The sequence below is a fragment of the Microtus ochrogaster genome, unplaced genomic scaffold, assembly GCF_000317375.1.
Source record: "Microtus ochrogaster isolate Prairie Vole_2 unplaced genomic scaffold, MicOch1.0 UNK65, whole genome shotgun sequence".
In the NCBI taxonomy this organism is placed as follows: Eukaryota; Metazoa; Chordata; class Mammalia; order Rodentia; family Cricetidae; genus Microtus; species Microtus ochrogaster.
This window is the reverse complement of record NW_004949163.1, coordinates 791,451-811,767: the sequence shown is the minus strand read 5'-3', so window position 1 is coordinate 811,767 and position 20,317 is coordinate 791,451. Positions and strand designations below refer to the sequence as shown.

Genomic DNA, 20,317 nt, shown 5'->3' with positions numbered 1-20,317 from the left:
CCATGTCTTTCAGATAGCGCCTCTCCGGGACCCTGGAACTACTAACTGCCAGGCGGGTTACAATCCCTAGACTCAGTGACCCGCCAAGGCGGTTTACAAATTCCCATTTTTACTTTTTTGTATCTGACCAAAAATGCAGAGTTCTAGAAAATAAAGTTGTCAAATATAATTTTCAAAATCTTGTACACCATCTCTGGCTTACTTACTGCCTAAGCTGAAAAATGGATATAAGATTGTCCTTTTCTCTCTATCTGAATGTCTTTCCTTCCTTGTTTCTCTCTGTTTGCATCTTCATTCAGGCTGACTGCTGTTTAGAACATCTGGTTGTGCACATGTTATCTTCTAATGTATTCTCCATAGTCCTGGATCAATCCTTTGAGGCACACCCCTCAATTTATCTTGCTATTTTAACAGACTCCTTTTTATAACCAGCTCCCAGAACTTAATTAAGAATAAAGGGCTTGGATTTTCACTGCCATGTAAACTATCTCACTTGGATAGCACCATCACATGGAGCTAATTTTTCCTAAACTGAACCAAGTGGAAAATGAGGAGGAATTAAAGGTTTATTTTTTATTATCCTCCTTAAGTTCAAATTTTAGGTATCCTATAGCTGAAAATGGATGATCCGATATTTAAATAAGATCTGTGATCTAATGAGCTTTGTGGATTGATTTAGGAACCAACTACTAGAAAAAACTAAACTAAATACTAACCCTGTCTAAAGGAATAATTTAGGGGAAAAAATGAAGAATTTAGCTTAAGGATAAGTTGTGGCACAATGACTATATGTTTATATAGTATACTTGAATTGAATAACACAAAATAATTAAAAAGACTTACTTATAAATGTTTTTATAGAATCCATTTTTACCATTGCTAGACAGTGCCACTTCAAATGTCACAGGAGAATTAATATGATCACATTTTTCAGTACAGGTCAGATTCCATGAAATAGTAGCAGATCTTGTTTGGATATTAGAAACCTAAAATGATAGAAATGCAAGAAATATACTTAAAAATCATAATGTGTAATTTTGAATACAGTCTTTTTATGTCTTAATTGATATTTGGTGTAAACTCCCATGTTAGGTGCTGAAATACTGGGATTAAATAACTAGCCATTAATTTTATGAAAATTTTAACACAGTAAATGCTTCAAATGAATCTTCTATTAAAGAAAACATCACAGTGATCATGCAGATTAAGAGTGAAAAGGTAAAAGAGCATGAACTCTTCAGTTTAGTTACTTACCACAGGCTTTTCAAGGTTGGAACAGCAGGGCTGTGCTCTGTATTCTGTATTGTTTTCTAAAAGTAAGAAAAAATTCACCTCAAACAAAAATAATATATTAGCAAAACCAAGAGAAAATTGTTAGATCTACCATCACCCTTCAAATACATCAGCACAATGAAAATGACTAAAGACCTAATGACATTTTACATTAAACAGTAAAACAAGAATTTGGTCAAAATACATATTAAAATCTAGCAGGATATTTACCAAATTACTCAATTTAAATAAAGCCAGACGAGATAAGTAGGATTGAAATTTTCAATGTTTCATTAGATGACAAGATAAGCTTTCAAGCACATGCAATTACAAGACGATACATTTATTTGTGTTTGTGTGTGTTGCTTGGAATTTAATCCAGGGCCTTTCACATACTATATAAACTCTCTACCACTGAGATACATTCTCACATTTTTCATTATTTTAAAACACAGCCTAATTGATCTTCAAAAGAAGAATGAGAGTTATGCCATTTGCTACAACATATACAAACCCAAAAGATATTATACTAAATGGAATAAGTCAAGTCCAGAAAAACAAATACATCATGATCTCAATTACATGTAGAATTTAGTAGAGTTGAAGAAAATATTAACAGGAATGGGGTGGAAGTTAGAGAATGTGTAGTTACTGAACAAAGGGAAGAAAATTTCATATGGGAGAAAGAAATTTTTGAGAGCTATTGCATGGCAGGGTGACTTTGGTTAATATAAGATATATTTAAATATAACATACATGCATTTTAAATGTTGCAACAGGAAAAACACCTGATTGGTAAGTGAGTGACACGTGTCGGTTAGCTTTACTTAGTAATTCCATCATATATATATATATAGATATATATATTTATATATATCTATATATATATATATCTGTGTGTGTCAAAATGGCACACTATACTTTTTAAATGTATGTTTATTATTTATCAACCAAAAATTAATTAAAAATAAAAACATGAAGGTACAAGTATAATGTGGTTAAGAGTAAGCAAAAGCAGACAATAGCACATTAATATTTAATGTGGCCTGTTGAGGTGATATTGGAGAATAATGGTACTTTCCATAAAGCAGTATGACCTGAGTGTGATCAAGGGACCTGCACTGTTGAAATGAGAAAATAAACTCCCACAAGTTTCCCTCGGAAATGCCTTATTCACATACAAACACAGACTAAGTAAATAATGATATACAGTAGAAATTTATTTAAAAATGCATTGAGAGTCCAAAATAGTTGCTTTGATTGCTCATTGGCAACAAAACCGGATTCCTGGGTTTACCTTGTAGTACGGCATTTGTCGACTCATTCTTCCTTTGTTTTCCACCTGATATCTGCTTATTGTCTTCACCTTCCACATTATTCTCTCTCTTTCCATGATTATCTTCAGTATAAGTCCTGGTATTATTGGAAATGCTGGCAGCAGCAGAAGGTCTGAACACATTATTAATTGAAGCAGGGAGATGAGTGTTTTCAGAGATGAAAATGTTGCGATCACTCTCAGAAATATAGCTTGGAGTACTCTCGGTATTTGATGACTTTTGAGTTCCATCAGAGGTGACTGGATCCTGAGCAATTCTGGAAGGACCTGGAGCACTATTAATGATGTCGGAGCAAAGAGTAGCGTTTGAGGTAGAAGTGCTAGGGGTATGTTCAGAGGAACTAGTGATTGTGTCAGTAGTGTTAATGTCTGGAAGAGTGTCGGCAATGTAGGTTTTTGGAGTATTGTCAATGGTGCAAGTGCTTAAGACAGTATTCAGAGAGCAAGTGCTTGAAGCATTGTTATCAATGTGAATTCCCGGAGGAGCATCCACCACAGTGTAAGGACAAAGAGGACTAAAAGTACCGGATATGTCAATGACTTTGTTCAGAAGCAAAGAAGTGTCATTAAACATGGAGCTAGTCTTCTGTTCACCAAATTGATGATCTCTCATTTTCTTCTTTGAATATTCTCCCATTTTAACAGTCCTCTCATGAAACTGGTTATGATTTACTCTTCCATGAGTATAGGTTTCTAAAAAAGATAATGTGATAATATTCAGTAATCATAATAACCATATTCTTTCAAGTTCCTTTTTCCACTTAAAATCAGAAAAACACTGATAAATTATGCTTTACTTAATTTTTTACTTTCTTCAATCCAAATATTCAATTTTATGTATATGTTTTTATGATATACTGATAGGCATGAAAAAATATGGGCAAATACAATATTTTCCTAGATAATAAATTCACTTTTAAATCCTGAGGTCTTACGACTGTGATGACAATTCTCCAGTGCATTTTATATTCCTAATAGTTAGCATTAATAGTCAAGGTTTTTTAATCATTTTCCAATCTGAATTTATAGAAAAATATGTGCCACAAATCCATGCTATTTAGAAACCAAGAAAAGCTAATAAAATACAGTTTCACGAGTATATTTCATAAGACATAAACTTTAGGCATTATAAGCATTTTGTGCATAGCCTATTATTAGCCCTAAGATATATGCATGCTATATAATCATTCAAGGAAATGCTATTATCTTCTACTTTTTTTCCACTTTAATAACTGTTCAAATCTGTTTGTTTTTAACAAACCAAAACTCTTTCATATTTTTCCACTTTTATAAAATTTTCTGTTTCTGATGGCACCTATTCATTATTTTGTAGTGATGGGTTTCACAAAAAGTATTTTAATACAAGTTTATGATGTTCTTTGCCTTTATTTACCTCTACCTTCCCATTTCTTTCCCCTCCCACTCCTGCTCGTCTCTATTTTTTGAGATACTCCTTCTTCTTCTCTTACACCTCCTTCTGCCCCTCTGCCTCTTCAAGTTCTTGAGACAAAATCACGTTTCCTAGGCAGGCCTCAAACTCCAGCAAAGATGACCTTTAACTTCTAATCCTCCTGCTTCCACCTCCAGGATGCTGGCATTGTATATATACAGCACCATGTCTGATTTTAGGTGGTACTCGAGATCACATCCAGGGCTTTATGCATACTAGGCAAGTACTCTAATAACTCAACAATATTCTCAATTCCTAGACAGTTTAATTTCTACTTCCATGTCACATCTCTATTTGTAACTTAATGACAATGCTTTGCATTTAAGAAGAGTGCATACTAGGGTGGAGAGATGGCACAAAGTTTAAGAGCACTGGTGATCTGGATTCAGTTCCCAGCCCCCATACAGTAGCTAACACGTGCTTGTTAAGACCAGTCCCAGGACTTATGATGCCCTCTACTGGGTTGGCAGGCACTATACACACGCAGTGCACAGGCTTCACGTAGACCCTTTGTACATATAAAAAGAAACAAAATCTCAAAAGAAGGAAAGCACATATTACCATGATGCTCCTGGTATATAAATGTTGCTGGTGGTGGTCGCAGCGGTGGTGGTGGTAGTGCTAGAGGTGGTGGCATCTGCTGCGGAGCAGCTTCTTGGAAGTAAGGTATTGGGAGTTCCCCGTGAACTGGGGGATACATAAGTTGAGAGGCCTGAGGGAATGTCAGCGGTAGCGGTGCTATGAAGGGTGAGAGCTGCTGCACAGGAGCAGTCAGGGGCATGTGGTAGTCAAGTGTCTGAGGCACAACGATGATTTTTTGAATTCCATTTTCATCCACCACCTAAAACACAAGACAGAATCATATTAAATTCCATAGAAATCATTACATTTCAGATTTATACCATATCCTGTTAATTTGGCAAGCTATAACATCAAGGATCAATAATCTAGAAGGCAAGATTGTTTTTTTTTCCACATGTATTTTGCCTTCTTTTGAGACAGGAGCTCATTATGAAGTTTCTGGAACTCATTGCATAGACCAGGCTGACTTTAAACTCCCAGAAATCCACCTCCCACTGCCTCCTGAGTATTAAGATTAAAGGTGTGCACCACCATACTTGGCTGTATGTCTCTTTCTGTTTAAAGGAAGTAATTTCTGGCACACTTCAAAACCTTAAAGTGTACCATATAATTTAAAAGTACCATTCCTAACCCTCACTTTCTCAATGCTTTACAACTGGAAACTATTGTGAATTTCTTAAGAACACTTCTAAGATTTGCTTTTTTCTTCTTCTTATATCACAGTAGCATTATACCTATTTTGTACTTTCCATTTTTAGTGTGGGACAATGGTCTTGTACCCTGTAAAGATTTGTCACTTGTATTAGTTTAATAAAATGCTGATTGGTCAGTAGCTAGGCAGGAAGTATCAATGACCACAATAGTAGAAGTCTGGGAAGAGGAAAGGCTCAGTTTTTAGTCATCACCTAGATGCAGAGGAAGCAAGATGAGAATGCCTTGCTGATAAAAGGTACCAAGCCACATGGGTAACACAGACAAGAATTATAGGTTAATGTAAGATGTTAAGAGTTAGCTAACAATAAGTCAAAGATATTGGCCAAGCAGTGTTGTAATTGATATAGATTCTATGTGATTATTTTGGGTATGAGTGGCTAGAAAATGATCAAGCAGTCTCCACAAACACATTTTTATTTAGTAAGATAACTTTGAAGGCTTTTCTGTGTAGGTTTACAATTATATCCCCTGCTTTGAGACATAGTCTCACTATGTAGTTCCTTCTGTGTTGGACTTCACTATGTATTCTAGGCTGGTTTATAACTCATGGAGATTTGCCTGTGTCTGCCTCCTGAGTGCTAGGATTAAAGGTGTGCATCACCAGACCCAGTAACATTTTCCCACTTTTTATTTTTTTTTAATGTTTCATTATGTACATATGTAATAGTCACCCATTTTTATGCATCACATTTATTTTCAAACCTCTTTTTGCTTATAAACAGCAGTGTAAGCAATATTTTATATGTGATTAATAAATCATTTCAACTTTGTAAAAATATAACCATGTGATAAATTAAAGGATTTACTTACTAAGAAAAATACAAAATATACTGAGTAAAATTGGAGTATGGGGATCATGGGAAAGGGTAGAAGGGGATAGGAGAGGAGCAAATAAAAGTATAGATATTTAAAACAGTTTAAAAAACAAAAATCCAGCAGAAAAATATTTAACTTATTAAATAATTTAAAGTGAAATTACTAAGTGCAGGTACAGGTGTACTCATGTTTTCTTACAAGTAATTTTGTTTGGAATTTATGTACATTACACTGACTTGTTTGGTGTGTTCTGCATCTATACCACTAAATATACACAACTAAATAAGCTATAAAGACAAAAGCTTTGAAGAAGAAAAACAAGATATTTTTCAAGTCTACATTTTCAAGGCCATTGGATATTTTGTTAATCTCAGTATGAGTGTTATCTGTCTGCTCATTTTAGGTGCACAGTAAATATTTGAGGAATTTCATATAAGTGTTTTTTAGGCCTTTAAGAATGAAACACTACTGAGTTGAAAATTCTATGTGATTTTAAGGACTAAAGATTATACGTTTTCAGAAGCCATTACTGTGAGAATTATAATGGTACTTAAGGTCAATTAACAAACTCTACAAAGCAAGGGAATATTATTAAATATTCCTTGATATAAATTCAGTATACAATGAGGTGTTGCTTATGAGGTAATCTAAGGGAGGCTTGGTTAAAGCCAATCACTTGAAATAATTACAGTTAAAGATTTATATAAAAGAAAAACTGAAAGAAATGACAACAGTAAAGTAAATAAATACATATTTCTGTAAATCTGTTATCACACACTGGCATAGTAAAAGTATTAGATGGTAATAAAGAGCTAGATGCCAAAGAAAAACCACATTAGCATACCTGAGATATGTAACCAGGAGGAAGGTATATTGGTGGCAAATTACCGGTTGGTGCTATCAGAGGTACGTCTGCTGGTCCTGTGAGAATTATTAATGAATTTTAAACAAAGTCCATTACAGAACCCAGTTAACTTTGCATAGTGAAAATCAGCACTGAGCTTCAACAATAGCCACTTTGAAAGGATATTGTTGCATATTCACAAAACCCATTGCCAAAGTATTGAAGAATCACTGGAAATTCATTTCAACCAATGGAATTTCATTAAAGAACATCATGAGGACTTGTAAATTATGTCTTCTAAAAGTGTTGGCAAGCTCACTATGAATGAAAATGAGCTATCAGCTTTCTGCTAGTGTTCTCTCACTTAGCATGGTTATATTGCCTAAAGTTTTTATCTGCATCATAAAATAATTTCTTGCAGTAATATTGCCTAATAAAATGAAAAGAATTTTTATTTTAGGGCTTACTTCCAATTATATTAAAGTGAATATATAGACATATATGTGTGTAACAAGTGTCAATGAGAAAGCGGCCTGTAAGAGAGCTAGGAGGGTATATAGGATAGTTTGGAGGGAGGGAAGGATAGGGGGAATGACGTAGTTATAGTATAATCTCAAAAGAAAAGAAATAATTACAAAAGTGAACTAGGGGCCTAGAGGGATGGCTTAGTGGGAAACGAAAACTCACTGATTTTCCAGAGGATCTAGGCTTCATTCCCAGCACCCACATGATGACTCACAATCATTGGTTAGCTCCAGTTCCAGGGCATCTGATGCTATGCTCACTACTGACACCCATGACCACTGCACTTACATGGTGCACAGACATCCATGCAGGTAAAACACTCATACACATAAAATGAAAATAAAGAAATCTCAAAAACTAAAAAAGTGTACAGTTTTTAGGAAATGACCTATTATAAATAATAGCTTAGAACTATACATGCAATGCTGCACTTCTATACCACAAATTTTAATATCTCAAACACCTTTGCATAGTAGCTAAAAGTTATATTACAGATACTTATATGTCATCATTCTTTGAGTTATTTACAATTATTTTTTTGAGACAGGGTGTCTCTATGTGACAGCCATCATTTATTTTTCTGACCCTTGTAGGCAATGTCTTATAGTTAAGTGTCATTTTTTTTATTTTTCCCCATGAGTTCACCAAAATTCCTTTATTTTATGAAATAAAAGACAACAGTGTTTTGGCTATTACTGCAATTGCTTAAAGCAAATTGGTGGCTTCTTAATTACATTTTAAAAATTTATGTATTTTTCTTATATTTTTTGTTGATTATTTAGAAATTTCACATCAGGCACCCTTATTACACTTACTTCCCAGTCCTCTCCTGTTTCGCCCTCCCCTGGTACCACCCCTTCCCCCAAAAGGAAGGACAAAATGGCTCAATTTGTGTCACTCATGGGACAAAACAAAATAAGAAGACAAATATATTTTTGCCAGAAACATAATCTCTTAGTGTTTTAAGAGTCCTGGTTTATCTTCAAAATTCAACACTAAAAATATGCTATTTGATAAACATATGAGACCTAACTAAAAGTTATCCAGAACAAACAAAGGACCAAAGGGACTGTTTCCATTAAATCATTGTTAGAATAATAATTCCCACTTATTCAGTTTATTATTTTAAAAATTTCTTAAATATTAAAATATTTCCTTAATTGTTATTTCATTGGTGTTCTCTATTAAGAACGAAATCTGGATCAGGTGAAAATCTCGGTGTTTGTCGAATGGAATGTTTTGTTTCACATCCTTGGTAAGCTAAGTATAGTGCTACAAAGTGCATGGTCTTGGGCAAGTTGGTCACTCACAAAAAAGATCTTAGACAAAATATGAAGACCCTCTGAACTATATGCAAAGAAATTTAATGATTATTAATAATATTCTAAAAGGGATGCTGGTGTAGACAATATTCTTAAAAGCTATGCATGTAACTGCTCCCATTACAGGAAGCCTCACCAGACCTGATGTCCCATCACACATCCACTCCTGCTTCAGCATGTACTCTGTGCTGTTACTGTCATTACTGGTGTGGATATTTCAGAGGAAGAAGGTGGGAAATCATTAATATATGGAGAATAATCGACTAGGCAGTTACAAATCTAATCCAATTCTTGGTTCTCAAGCTTCTTATTGGTAAGTGACATCTTAACAGGCACAATTTTCCAGTGTTCAGAACATCGTGGGCTCTCCTCACCACCATAGGTTTCCAGATTTTCCCCAAATACTTTCACCATCCCCTTTAAGGTATCTTTTGTCTAACCTCTCTTAATTGGGTCTTAGGAGTGAAATCTGCCCCAGGAAATGGCCTGGTACCATTGTAAATTGGACAACATCTTTCTGTGATGAAAGGCCATCTGACTTGATCACTTTAGGACGAGAACCAGAAAGAGGCAGGAAGCTCTCAATGTACAATCTTTCTGCCTCCTCAATGGCTTTTCCTGTGTCAGTCCTTTTCCCCTACCCAATTTCTCTTGAAAGAGTCTACCCCCTTCATTCTCCCTTGGAGATTCCACCTTTAGAGCTTCTGCTGATTCTTCCTCCCAAACCATCTCCCATTTGGTAGCTCTACCAGTTGCTCTTGAGCCCAGTGCCTTGCTCTCTGAGGGTTGGCACAAGGTAATAAAGTGGAGAATGCTTCTGTTGTCTAACTCCTCTATACTGCCCTCCTAGCCACAAGAGCATACTTTCTGTCACTAGCATGAAAACCCAAGCCGAGATTCCACATTTCATACCCCTATTCATTTTTTCCTTCTATAACGTAAGTCCTATGAGCTCATTTCTCATCTTACCCCACTGTCAATTTCCTCTATTAGGAGGGGGCTTGCTTCATAAACTTGCATCGGTACTATGTATTTCTTGACTATCAAATTATCTTCAATTTATCCTTCTGTGTTAGATGGCACCTGAGGGTGACTCCCTTACATCCCTCAATCCTGTTTTTGTCTCTAAAATCAGCCCTATTATATAGGACACAGGCCACCTGACATTTGCCCAACACCATCACCTGGAGCTCATATGTCTCAGACTTCCTTCTTGATTTATCTCAATTTTGAAGCATCCATTTTCCTCTGCCAGGAGGAAGGGACTTAAACCCATCACTTCTCACTTCTTACCTCCTTATGAATATCCTAATGCCCACAAACTCCCCCAACTGCAACATGGCCATCATCACTGTTTCAAGTCTAATGTTGCTACCACCTTGTTCAAGACATTTTGACAGTACCTATCTACTCACGTATTCTCCAAATTTCTATTTTTTCTTTTCCTTCTTATTTTGTTTTTGTTTTTATAGACAGGGTTTCTCTGTGAAACAGTCCTGTCTGTCCTGGAACTCACTCTGTAGAGCAGCCTGGCCTTGAACTCACAGAGATCTAGCTGTCTCTGCCTCCAGAGTGCTGCAATGAAAGGGTATGCCACCACCACCCAGCCCTTCCATTATTTTCTCACAGACCCCCCCAGGCATTAATTCCTTTTTCATTCTTGGACTCAAAGTTACCTTCTTCACCATTATCCTCTAGCCAAATCTTGGAACTTTTTCCTTTCACTTGGACCATCCCCAAGTCTAACTTCTCTCAGAGACTTACCTGTTCTGCACAGTTACTCTGCAATGGCTCCTAGCACTTGGGAAAAGTTCTTCAAGGGCACTCAGTCCCACTTCTTTCTTTTCTCCTCTCTCATGTCCACACTCTCTCTTTGTACTCCCAAATACTCCTGTCTTCTCACAACATTCTAGTGCATGACATAGTAGACCTGTTTTGGACTCGATACCAGTTCTTAAGACTGTCCTTCTTGCAGTCTGAAGTCTTAGAGACTACTTCCTGATGCAGGTCTCCAGCATTGTGTGTCTCTCCCAAATATTTTATGCTGCATTCAAAGATGATCTCATGGTCACCTGGTTTCCACTCCAGACACACTCAGAGGTTTCATCACCCTGAAACAGGCCCTCAGGAAGTTCTGCCTTTGGGCTCCCCACCCCTCCTGACCTTTCTTTACCTTTACCTCTGTAGTGATCATAACCAGGTCTTAGTTCTTCAAGCCCAACCAGTATTTCTCTAAACAAATTGAAGTATATATCAACGTGGCCCCTTATGCCACAATGTTCTAGAAACTGCCATCCTGCTCATCCCTAGACTTTTCAAAATTACTTACCCCTCAACATCTTTTATTTTCTTCTCTCCCGTGTGCACCATGAGTAGCCATCTTTCGCTCTCCTGCACTTCCTCCTTTTGCTCCCAGTCTTGTTACACCACCCTTTTCTAACCTGTAGTTTCTCTCCAGCCCTGCCCTCCACTCAATCCTAGCTACTCTGCTCTCAAATACAGATAACTTCTTTCCTGTAGCCCAATACTTCACAATTACTCTAGGACAATGGAGGGCTCATTAAGGTTTTTCACTACCTCCCATTCCTAGACCTTTGGATTGGTTCACTGAGGGTAGTTTTCTCAGGGAAAACTCTTATTCTGCTAGCTTTGGTAACAATTTGAGATTGTTATCTTAATTGGTCCCATAGGGTCCCATGATGTCTTTCCTGCTTCCCCCAGCTGGTGGCAGAGGCAGGTCTTCTCCTTTGTCAGAAAACTTTTAGTAAGGAGAGTTCTTTGCACTCACTTGGGTCCTAAACCTAGCTAGATATAGCACAGATAGCCTCTACACTCACTCTAATCATACCTATGACATCATTCATTCAAGCGCTCAAACATGGAGAGTGTAGTGTTTCCTTACTTTAAAGGACACCTTGTTATTACCAGGAAAGGTATCCCGTGTCCTTGAAGCAGCCCCATTGTCAAATGTTCCACTTTGGGGGCAAAGACTGCCTAATCCTGGGCCTGCTGGCTGGCCAAGGGCTAGGATGTGCCCTACTGTCTTTCCCCTTTGACTCCCCTTCTCTCCTTTTCAAACTTATCATAGCATTGAAACAGCTCAGATCCACTAAAGCCAACCTCTGAGAAGCCTACTCGTATCTTAACAACCTCATACTTGCTTCTTAACTGAAAAACCTTTTCTTTCTCCAAGAAAGTTGCTGATACCTTCCAGGCCACTTTTTCCTCTGAAATGTCCTTAGTAAACATGTTCATTTCACCCTCTTATTAAAGAATACTTACAGGATCTCTGTAACAGTGTAACAACTGTCAAAGGGCCTCTCCATGAGCGTCTATCTGCCTCTACTTTTCCCAACTCATTTATCTATGGAATAACTTATACCTCCCTGATGTAGATGGGTCTTCTGTTTTGTATTGATTTCATTGGTTAAATAAAGAAACTGCCTTGGCCCTTTAATAGAACAAAAAATTAGGTAGGCAGGAGTAAACAGAACAGAATGCTGGGAAGAAGGGAAGTGAGTCAGACGAGATAACGCTCCAGCCCAACATGGAGGTAGGTTAGAATCTTTCCGGGAAGTCACCACCTCGTGGCATCTTCAAAGCAATCTAGCTTGCTTCTCCAACTATGTTAAGAACTGGATTTCTTTCCAGCCCCTAGAATTTCTCAAACTTTCTGAGGATCCTTATAACCCTCTCATTCTCAGCCCTTCTGAGTTAATGTATAGGCACTCTCTTTTCCCCAAACATTCTAATTTGAACCCATCAAAAGACCTTCCTTCTTCATTGAGTAACTCTTTATTTTAATTTCTTAAGACCCTCACTTAGTCCTTTGCTTATTTGCACACTCCCAGCCATATCTCTATGCCCACTACACTACTCCTTGCTCATTTTTTTAAATCTTCTTTTAATTCTTGTTTCAGCGAGCCCTCTAAAGTCCATATGTGCGATTTCACACAGGCTCATTCTAACCACCCCTACCTCATCAAAACTGTAAGATTATTTCCATTGGCACCAGTTCTCCTCCATAAGGAAAGTCCCCTCTGACCCTGGGGACCTGAATACAGTAGTTACTAAATAATCTTCCACTAGCACAGGACCTATCTTGATCTGCCTCATCGGTATCCTTGAGGATATGGATTAAAACATCCTCCCCAGTCTACCACCTAACCCTGCCCTTTCTCGCATCCCTCCCTCTCAGAAAGGATACTGGGTCCTCACTAAACTAGACTGTCTCACTAGCGATTTCCTGAAATCCTTTAATGATGCCATCCACTCATCTCAGACATGATTCTGGGTCCTAACCTAAACCAGACTGTCTCATTCCGGGGTGCCTTAGTTCCCAGTCCCATTCACTCACATCCAAAGCATACCCCCAGGAAATGCAAGAGGCTTTATAAACACTAAAGAATTACAAACTGGTACTCCCCCAAACTTTTACCCCCCAAAAACTTTTACTTGTTGAATACCTGTGATGAACTATCTTTAAGAATTTCATCAATCTACATGTCTAGGGGCTAAAGCCTTTATTTTCCAATTGAGGTTCTGTTTATTAGGCATAGCAACATCTTGGGGACAATTTCTAAAGCTTGTCTTTCTTGTTGTCAGTGAAATCCTGAATGTGCCTGACTTTTCATACACTATCCAGCATAGAAGAACTATGCTGCGTGGAGACTGGCAAAAATGCTTCACTTGTATGTCCCCATGCAAGAGATTCAAATATCACTAGTTAGTTTTGTGTTTTCCCCAGATGGCTAGAAACATTTCCCATTAAAACAGACAGGGCCTCAGTGGTAGCCACTGTCCTCATAGAGCACATTATCATTTGCTTTGAGTTCCCCCAGTCTCTATAATCTGATAAGGCCCAGTCTTCATTTCCAGAATGACTAAGAGTGGGTGGAGAGGTGGGTAGTATCTGGGAGAAGTTGGGGGAGGAGAAAATGTGATCAGACATATTGCGTGAAGAAAATTTTTTCTTAAAGTCTAACAAATTGCCCTTGACATTCTAGTTGTGTCTGTTGTTAAATTATTTCATTAATGAGACTAATGACACCAAGTGAGGGTCCCCGTTTCCTTACTATTATATGATGGCTCCGCTGAGACCCCTCAAGATTTCTGGTAACACTTCTTTCCCACTTTTCATTTGTTTACTAAGTAGAACCCCTTCCTGTACCCCTAGATGCTACCACTATCTCAGCCTCTTCAAAGTGCTCCCTCAGAGGCAGCACTTTAGACACACACCTGGTGTGTCTAAAGGCTCATTACCTATTCCAGTATACCACTGGGACAAGTGATCAGGGCTGTCACTCACTACCAAGGTAAGTATATCTCGAACCTGTCCTAACCTTTTTGGTATTATCTCCTCATATTGGCTTATAAGAAATAAGAAAAACAGTCAGTTTTCAAAACTGCCTTGAGACAGTATTGAATAAAATACAAAAAAAAAGAGGAAGAAACCAGACCCCTGCTAGTGTCTGTTAGTCTAGGCATTTGTGCCTTCTAACCTGCACTTTGCCAAGCTACCCCACACCCCAAAACTAGAAGTTTAAAATAAAAAAAAAATTTACTGTAAAGCAAAGGCTAACCAGACTACAGCCCACAGCTCTAGAAAACCGAGGTAACAAGGAAAATCCTAAGAGGGATGTATGGATCACACTGGGAAGGGGAATAGATGAGATCTGGGTAAATTGGAGTTGCAGGTAGGTGGTAGAAGGCAGGAGATAGTGGATGAGAAGATGAGGGAATGGTATGGTCGAGCTGGGGGAGCAATGGAGGGGAAAGCAATGAAAGAGATATTTTGATAGAGAGAGTCATTATGGGGTTAGAGAGAAACCTAGTGCTGGGGAAAATCCCAGGAATCCACAAATCCACAAGAAGGTGGCTGAATTGATGTTCCTTTGTGATCAGACTGGTGACTACCCTAACTGTCACCCTAGAACCTTCATTCAATAATTGATGGAAGCAGATGCAGAGATCCACAGTCAAGCACCAGGCCGAGCTCCAGGAGTCTAGTCGAAGAGAGCAAGGAGAGATTAAATTAGCAGGGGGAGGAGTCAAGATCAAGAGAAAATCTACAGAGAACTGAACCAAGCTCAGAGAAACTCACGAACTCTAGACAGACAGCTGTGGAGCCTGTATAGGATCAAACTAGGCCTCTGTATGTGGAAGGCAGTTATGTAGTTGGGTCTGTTTGAGGGCCCCCTGGTACTGGGATCAGAATCTATCCTTGGTTCACGAATTGACTCTTTGGAGCTTATTCCCTATTGTGGGATGCCCTGCTCACCCTTGTTGCAGGGGGTGGGGCTTGGTCCTGCCTTAACTGAATGTACCAGGCTTTGTAGACTCCCCATGGAAGGCCTTACCCTTTAGGAGTGAATGGGGGTGGGTCAGGGGGGAGGGGGAAGGGAGTGGGAGGAGAGATGGGAGGGGGAATTGTGGCTGGTATGTAACATGAATAAAAAATTAAAAAACAAATAGATGAAAGTCCAAAAAGAAAGGAAAATTCTAACTATCAAGCCATAAACATAACAAGGCCATGTACCTGATAAGTTTTAAAATAAGCAAGATGTAAAAGGTCAAGAAGAACCCGCACATGGTTTTTGTTGAGAGAAAGATGCAGAGGCAAATGTAACACTTAGACGATGTGTTAAGTTTGCACCTTCCTCATTACTCAACCAAAGGAGAAACGAAGGAAGAGGCTTGTGTTATGGCTATAAAGACTGTTTTCTGTGCTTAATCAGCAAACCTGCCTCTCTAGACTGATGCTCATATTTGCACAGTCATGAAATAAGCCAACTTTCAAACTGCAGAGTCTCTAGTACTCTTATTATAAAGTGATGACTATTTCTCACATTAACCTAGGGGATTGAGCCTGTCTTAAAGACCATCCCACATTAAAGACATTTTAAAAAGTTGTCTGGACCAGATTTTATCAAGTGTTACTCATGTTTCCAAAAGTAACCAAGCTGTAAGGCTTATTTCACATGGCTTCATCTGTCCGAAGTGAATATTTTTCCACCCGTAGAAGTCCAAAAGGCCTGCTTGCACAAGCCTCTTAGAGATCTCTGATCCTATGTGTTAGAGACCCGTAATATCCTCTAGATCCCAATGAGAAGCTAGATCTTTTCCTCTTGCTTTTCTGGGTTCTATGATATAATTTTACAAGTTCTTTCCTCATATTCCCTTGGTATTTTTTCTACAAGACCCAACTCATACTAGACTTTTTTCTTCAGAGAAATTTCAAAGTATGTATGTATGTATTTTATATGTGTGAATGATATGTATATGTGTGAGTGCAGGCATGTCTGAATGGATGTGTGAGAATAATTTCAGAAGTCAGTTCTCTCCTTGTTTGTGGGCTCTGGGAATTAAACTCAGTTCTCAGGTTTGCATGGCAAGAACATTTTCCTGCAGAGCCATCTTGTGGTCCTCGGGGATATATATATTTTTTTAAACTATTCTTGGATTGAAGTTATCACTTACCTTGACTCATGTCCTCCCATCTTTACTTCTTTCTTTCATGTCTCAACTTCCTCCTTTTAAAATGCTCTAATCACGTACTTTTCTATTTAATCGTCACCATGTGCCTTAATTCCTCAGCAGCCTTCATCTCACGTACAACTAATATCTCTTATTGCCTTATGGCAAATTCATCTCATACCTGTACCAATTCCTTCATTGCCCAAGTTAGTCCTTTCATCCAGCTCCTCCAGGTACCCTGTTTTGAAATATCTTGACTTATAAGGGCTTTTCAGCCAATACCTTTCTTAGTGGGAAAGGTAATTATGGAAGGCATAGGTACCAATAGAAGACTACTCACAATGGCTTCTTAGGCTTAACAAGTATGTTAAGCCTATGGAACTAGACCAAATCTCAACAGCCCCCAAGGGCCTTCAGGACCAGTTTAAATTTCCAAAGGCCTCATGTTTAGCATTGCTTACGTTAGTCCAAGGAATACCTGCCTGACCCTGAGACAGAAATGTCATGTATATGTTAATCAAATAGGGATAGTGCAAGGTAAGACTAGACAAGCAGGGGAGACTAGATAACTTCCGAGGGATTGATCCTCTGGAAGGACACAGGACTGGCTTTCTTTTCTTGGGCTAATTCACTGACATAACTCTCCCCCCCTGCTCCTCTCAGACTTTTCTTAACCTTCTGGTATGATTGGTATTTTCCATATTAAAGGTCATTACATTCCAGTGGCAGCCTTGCAGGGCCATTACCATTTTCATTGACATTAGTGCCTGTCTTCTTCAGTCAACAACTTTGCAATCTCCAAGTTGATATTACAGTTAGGCCTTCAACCTTCTAAGATAGTCATTTTCCCCTTTCTTTCCAACATGCTTCTTAAACCTTCTATGTATTGCCTATGGTCTTAAAATACTATGTCATATCAGCAACATCAATAATGTCCCCCTTTGTTAACCCTTCTGAGATCTGAAGAAGCTCCGGAAGGTGATCTTTACCCCCTGTCAATGACTTGACCCTGCTGTTCTATCAGGGAGCAAATTTAGAGATAAAAGGGCTAAAAATAAAAGCAACCCCCCACATTTTAACTATCAGCTCCTCACTAGTAAGAACCTGAGCACAGTGCCTTATATACAAGCAGGCACTCATGTTACAGGGTCTTTCTATTTAGCCCTGGGTATCCTGGAACTATCTATGTAGAGGAGGCTGGTCTTGAACTCACAGAGATCCTCCTGCCTCTGCCTCCAGAGTACAGAAATTAAAGGCATATGACTACATCCTGTTTTAAAGTCTACTAATTCTTTTCTTTAAAGACAGGGTTTCTTTGTGTAGCCCTGGCTTCCTGGAACTCACTCTGTAGACCAGGCTGGCATCAAACTCACAGAGATCCACCTGCCTCTGCCTCCCAAATGCTGGGACTAAAGGTGTGTGCAACCACCACCAGGCTAAGAAGTCTTATAACTCTTAAGGCTCCATGATGCCTTATTCTAAGTGGTCAACTCCCGCAACAACTAATGCTATACAATTTACTACTTAACAAGGGAGTGAGATACTTGCTTATGTATCCATAAGCAAGTAACTTTGCTTCACTGTAGAAAAGAATCCTATTCCCTTTCAGGGGTAGATTTTCTCTCTCACAAACTGCCCACTGTATGTCTATTTCTGCCAATTTAATCAATCTTTTCTGCATCTATTATGGCCTGGTAAGAACATTTGCTGGGCCTCTGGATTTTTACTGTCATTCCCAAAAAAGCAGTAGGTCAAAATCACTTTAGAATATAAAATAATTAGCATAAAACAAAAATCCATCTTAGCCAGGCGGTGGTGGCGCACGCCTTTAATCCCAGCACTCGGGAGGCAGAGGCAGGCGGATCTCTGTGAGTTCGAGACCAGCCTGGTCTATGAGAGCTAGTTCCAGGACAGGCTCCAAAACCACAGAGAAACCCTGTCTCGAAAAACAAAAAAAAAATATCCATCTTAATGTAAAATAGTTAATATTAAGCCTATGACTATAAAGCAATATACTTTATTATTATTGACCATTTGAATTGAGGTAATTTCTGTTTTCATACATAATAAAATGCTTATGTATAATTAAATACACTCAAATAAGATTACTATATGCAATACTTTATATGTGTGGTCTCTCTCCTGGACATTATTGTTACTAGGTACCAAGTGCAATGATGGTACATGCTAGCCATTAAAAAAATATTTGTTGGAAATGTGAAAGAATGAGCTTTCTGAAGGTTCCATTTGTAGAACAGTCTAAAACTGATCAATTAAATACTCATACATATATGACACATATTTATAAAAGTATATCTATTTTTGTTACTATAGTCTGTACATATTGGTGGTTAACAAGAGATGTTACCTTTCAACAACATGATTTTTTAAAAATCAGGATATATGTGTGTGTGTGTGTGTGTGTGTGTGTGTGCGTGTGTGTGTGTGTCTTTGAAAATTTACAGGCAGTTAATGGTTCCTATAGGGGAGGGGGTCACAAGGCCCCACATTCCCTGAGAAATTCTTGGCAGTTAATCATGGTTGGAAAAGGCAGAGATATTTTTACAGTGGTGTAGCCATTTCTAAGTTGTCCGCAGCCCCATAGAAAACTCTGTCCATGCTCATGCAAGAAACCCTAGATAAACTCAATTGATGACCAAAACTAAGCAGCTTCATCCATGGAAACAGAGGAGAGAATAGATGGGGAAGGAGAATAGATGGGAAAAAGGCATCAGTTGGAGAGGAGCAAGAGAAGGCAATTGAGGTATGATCACAATACATTATGTACATACATGAAGTAAAAAAAAATGTATATGTTTTCATCTTTTTAAAAGAGGGGAAAGACCATTAAGAGGAATTTATATTTCATTCTGCTCATGAGTTATACTTAGCCATATAAATTCAATAAACCTGTATTTAACTTTGATAAGAATATATGCCACTATAATTAAGATGTTCTTTAATTTTTCTGATATATTATTGACATAACTCTGTAAAAAGTAGCCTACATAACTGATACATTAGCTTGTCTTCTGTGGCCTTACATTCTGATGCAAACATTAAAAGTATATGCAGATATTTTCACTGCCTTTTGATATTCTCCAGTCTGACAAATATGGCAAACATCTTAATGGACATAAATAGTTCTCTGTATTAGCCTGTAGTACATAAACTGCTTCCATGATTTCACTATTACATTAAAGCATTAACACTTATCACATTGTAAATTGATTAAATTCCCATACTGAAGTCAAAAGTAAAACAATAAATAACAATCACTATCTACAATGTCTGGAATTCTTCTAATAGAATTCCTCAACTAACTTGCTTTCATGTTTTAAAAATTACTTCTGAAGACTTCCACAGAGATTAGTGTAGTGATATTTTGTTTGTAATCTAACATCTAAAGCTTGCCTAACGATCAGAGAAGCAGAACAGCCAGGCACTAGCTTTAACCTCAACATCAGATCGAAAGGGCATTCCTTTCTTCACGAATACTCAAGACTGAATGCTTGCTCTATAAAACCTCAGACTGCATCCTCAGACTGCATCCTCAGATTGCATCTGAGCTCCTACTTCCTCCTGCCTTTTATTTCTTTCTCTGCTCAGTTGGAGACTCCTGTCTTCATCTCCCTAGTGCTGGGATTAAAGGCGTGGGATCCCAAAATCTGGTATCATCTTCGTGTGCACTCTGTTTCTCTTTTACACAGACTGAATCTCGTGTATCCCAGGGTGGTCTTGAACTCACAGAGATCAATCTGCCTCTCTCTGCCAAGTACTGGGAGTAAATGTATATGCCACCACTGCCTGGTCTCTATGGCTAACTGTGGCTTAGCTCTGCACTCGAATCTTCAGGTAAACTTTGTTAGATTACAAAGTATCACTACAGATTAGCAAGATTATCTTTCATGCTGTTGATGCTAAACTCCTATGAGGAATATTTTAACAGTATTCTGTCTTGCAAGTGATAAGACATAATA

The 20,317-nt window shown here is 38.1% G+C and overlaps 1 protein-coding gene across 1 annotated transcript in view; it reads right to left on the bottom strand.

Moving 5' to 3' along the window:
• The window catches only part of LOC101991435 (fibronectin type III domain containing protein 3C1-like), a 50,500-nt gene that overhangs the window by 24,422 nt on the left and 5,761 nt on the right, over window positions 1-20,317 (bottom strand). The window contains exons 5-9 of the mRNA XM_026777418.1: window positions 7,015-7,091; window positions 4,620-4,899; window positions 2,570-3,301; window positions 1,255-1,310; window positions 844-986 (exon numbers count right to left, since the gene is read on the bottom strand). Of these exons, the coding sequence (XP_026633219.1) occupies window positions 844-986; window positions 1,255-1,310; window positions 2,570-3,301; window positions 4,620-4,899; window positions 7,015-7,091 (1,288 nt within the window). The remainder of the gene's footprint in view (window positions 1-843; window positions 987-1,254; window positions 1,311-2,569; window positions 3,302-4,619; window positions 4,900-7,014; window positions 7,092-20,317) is intronic.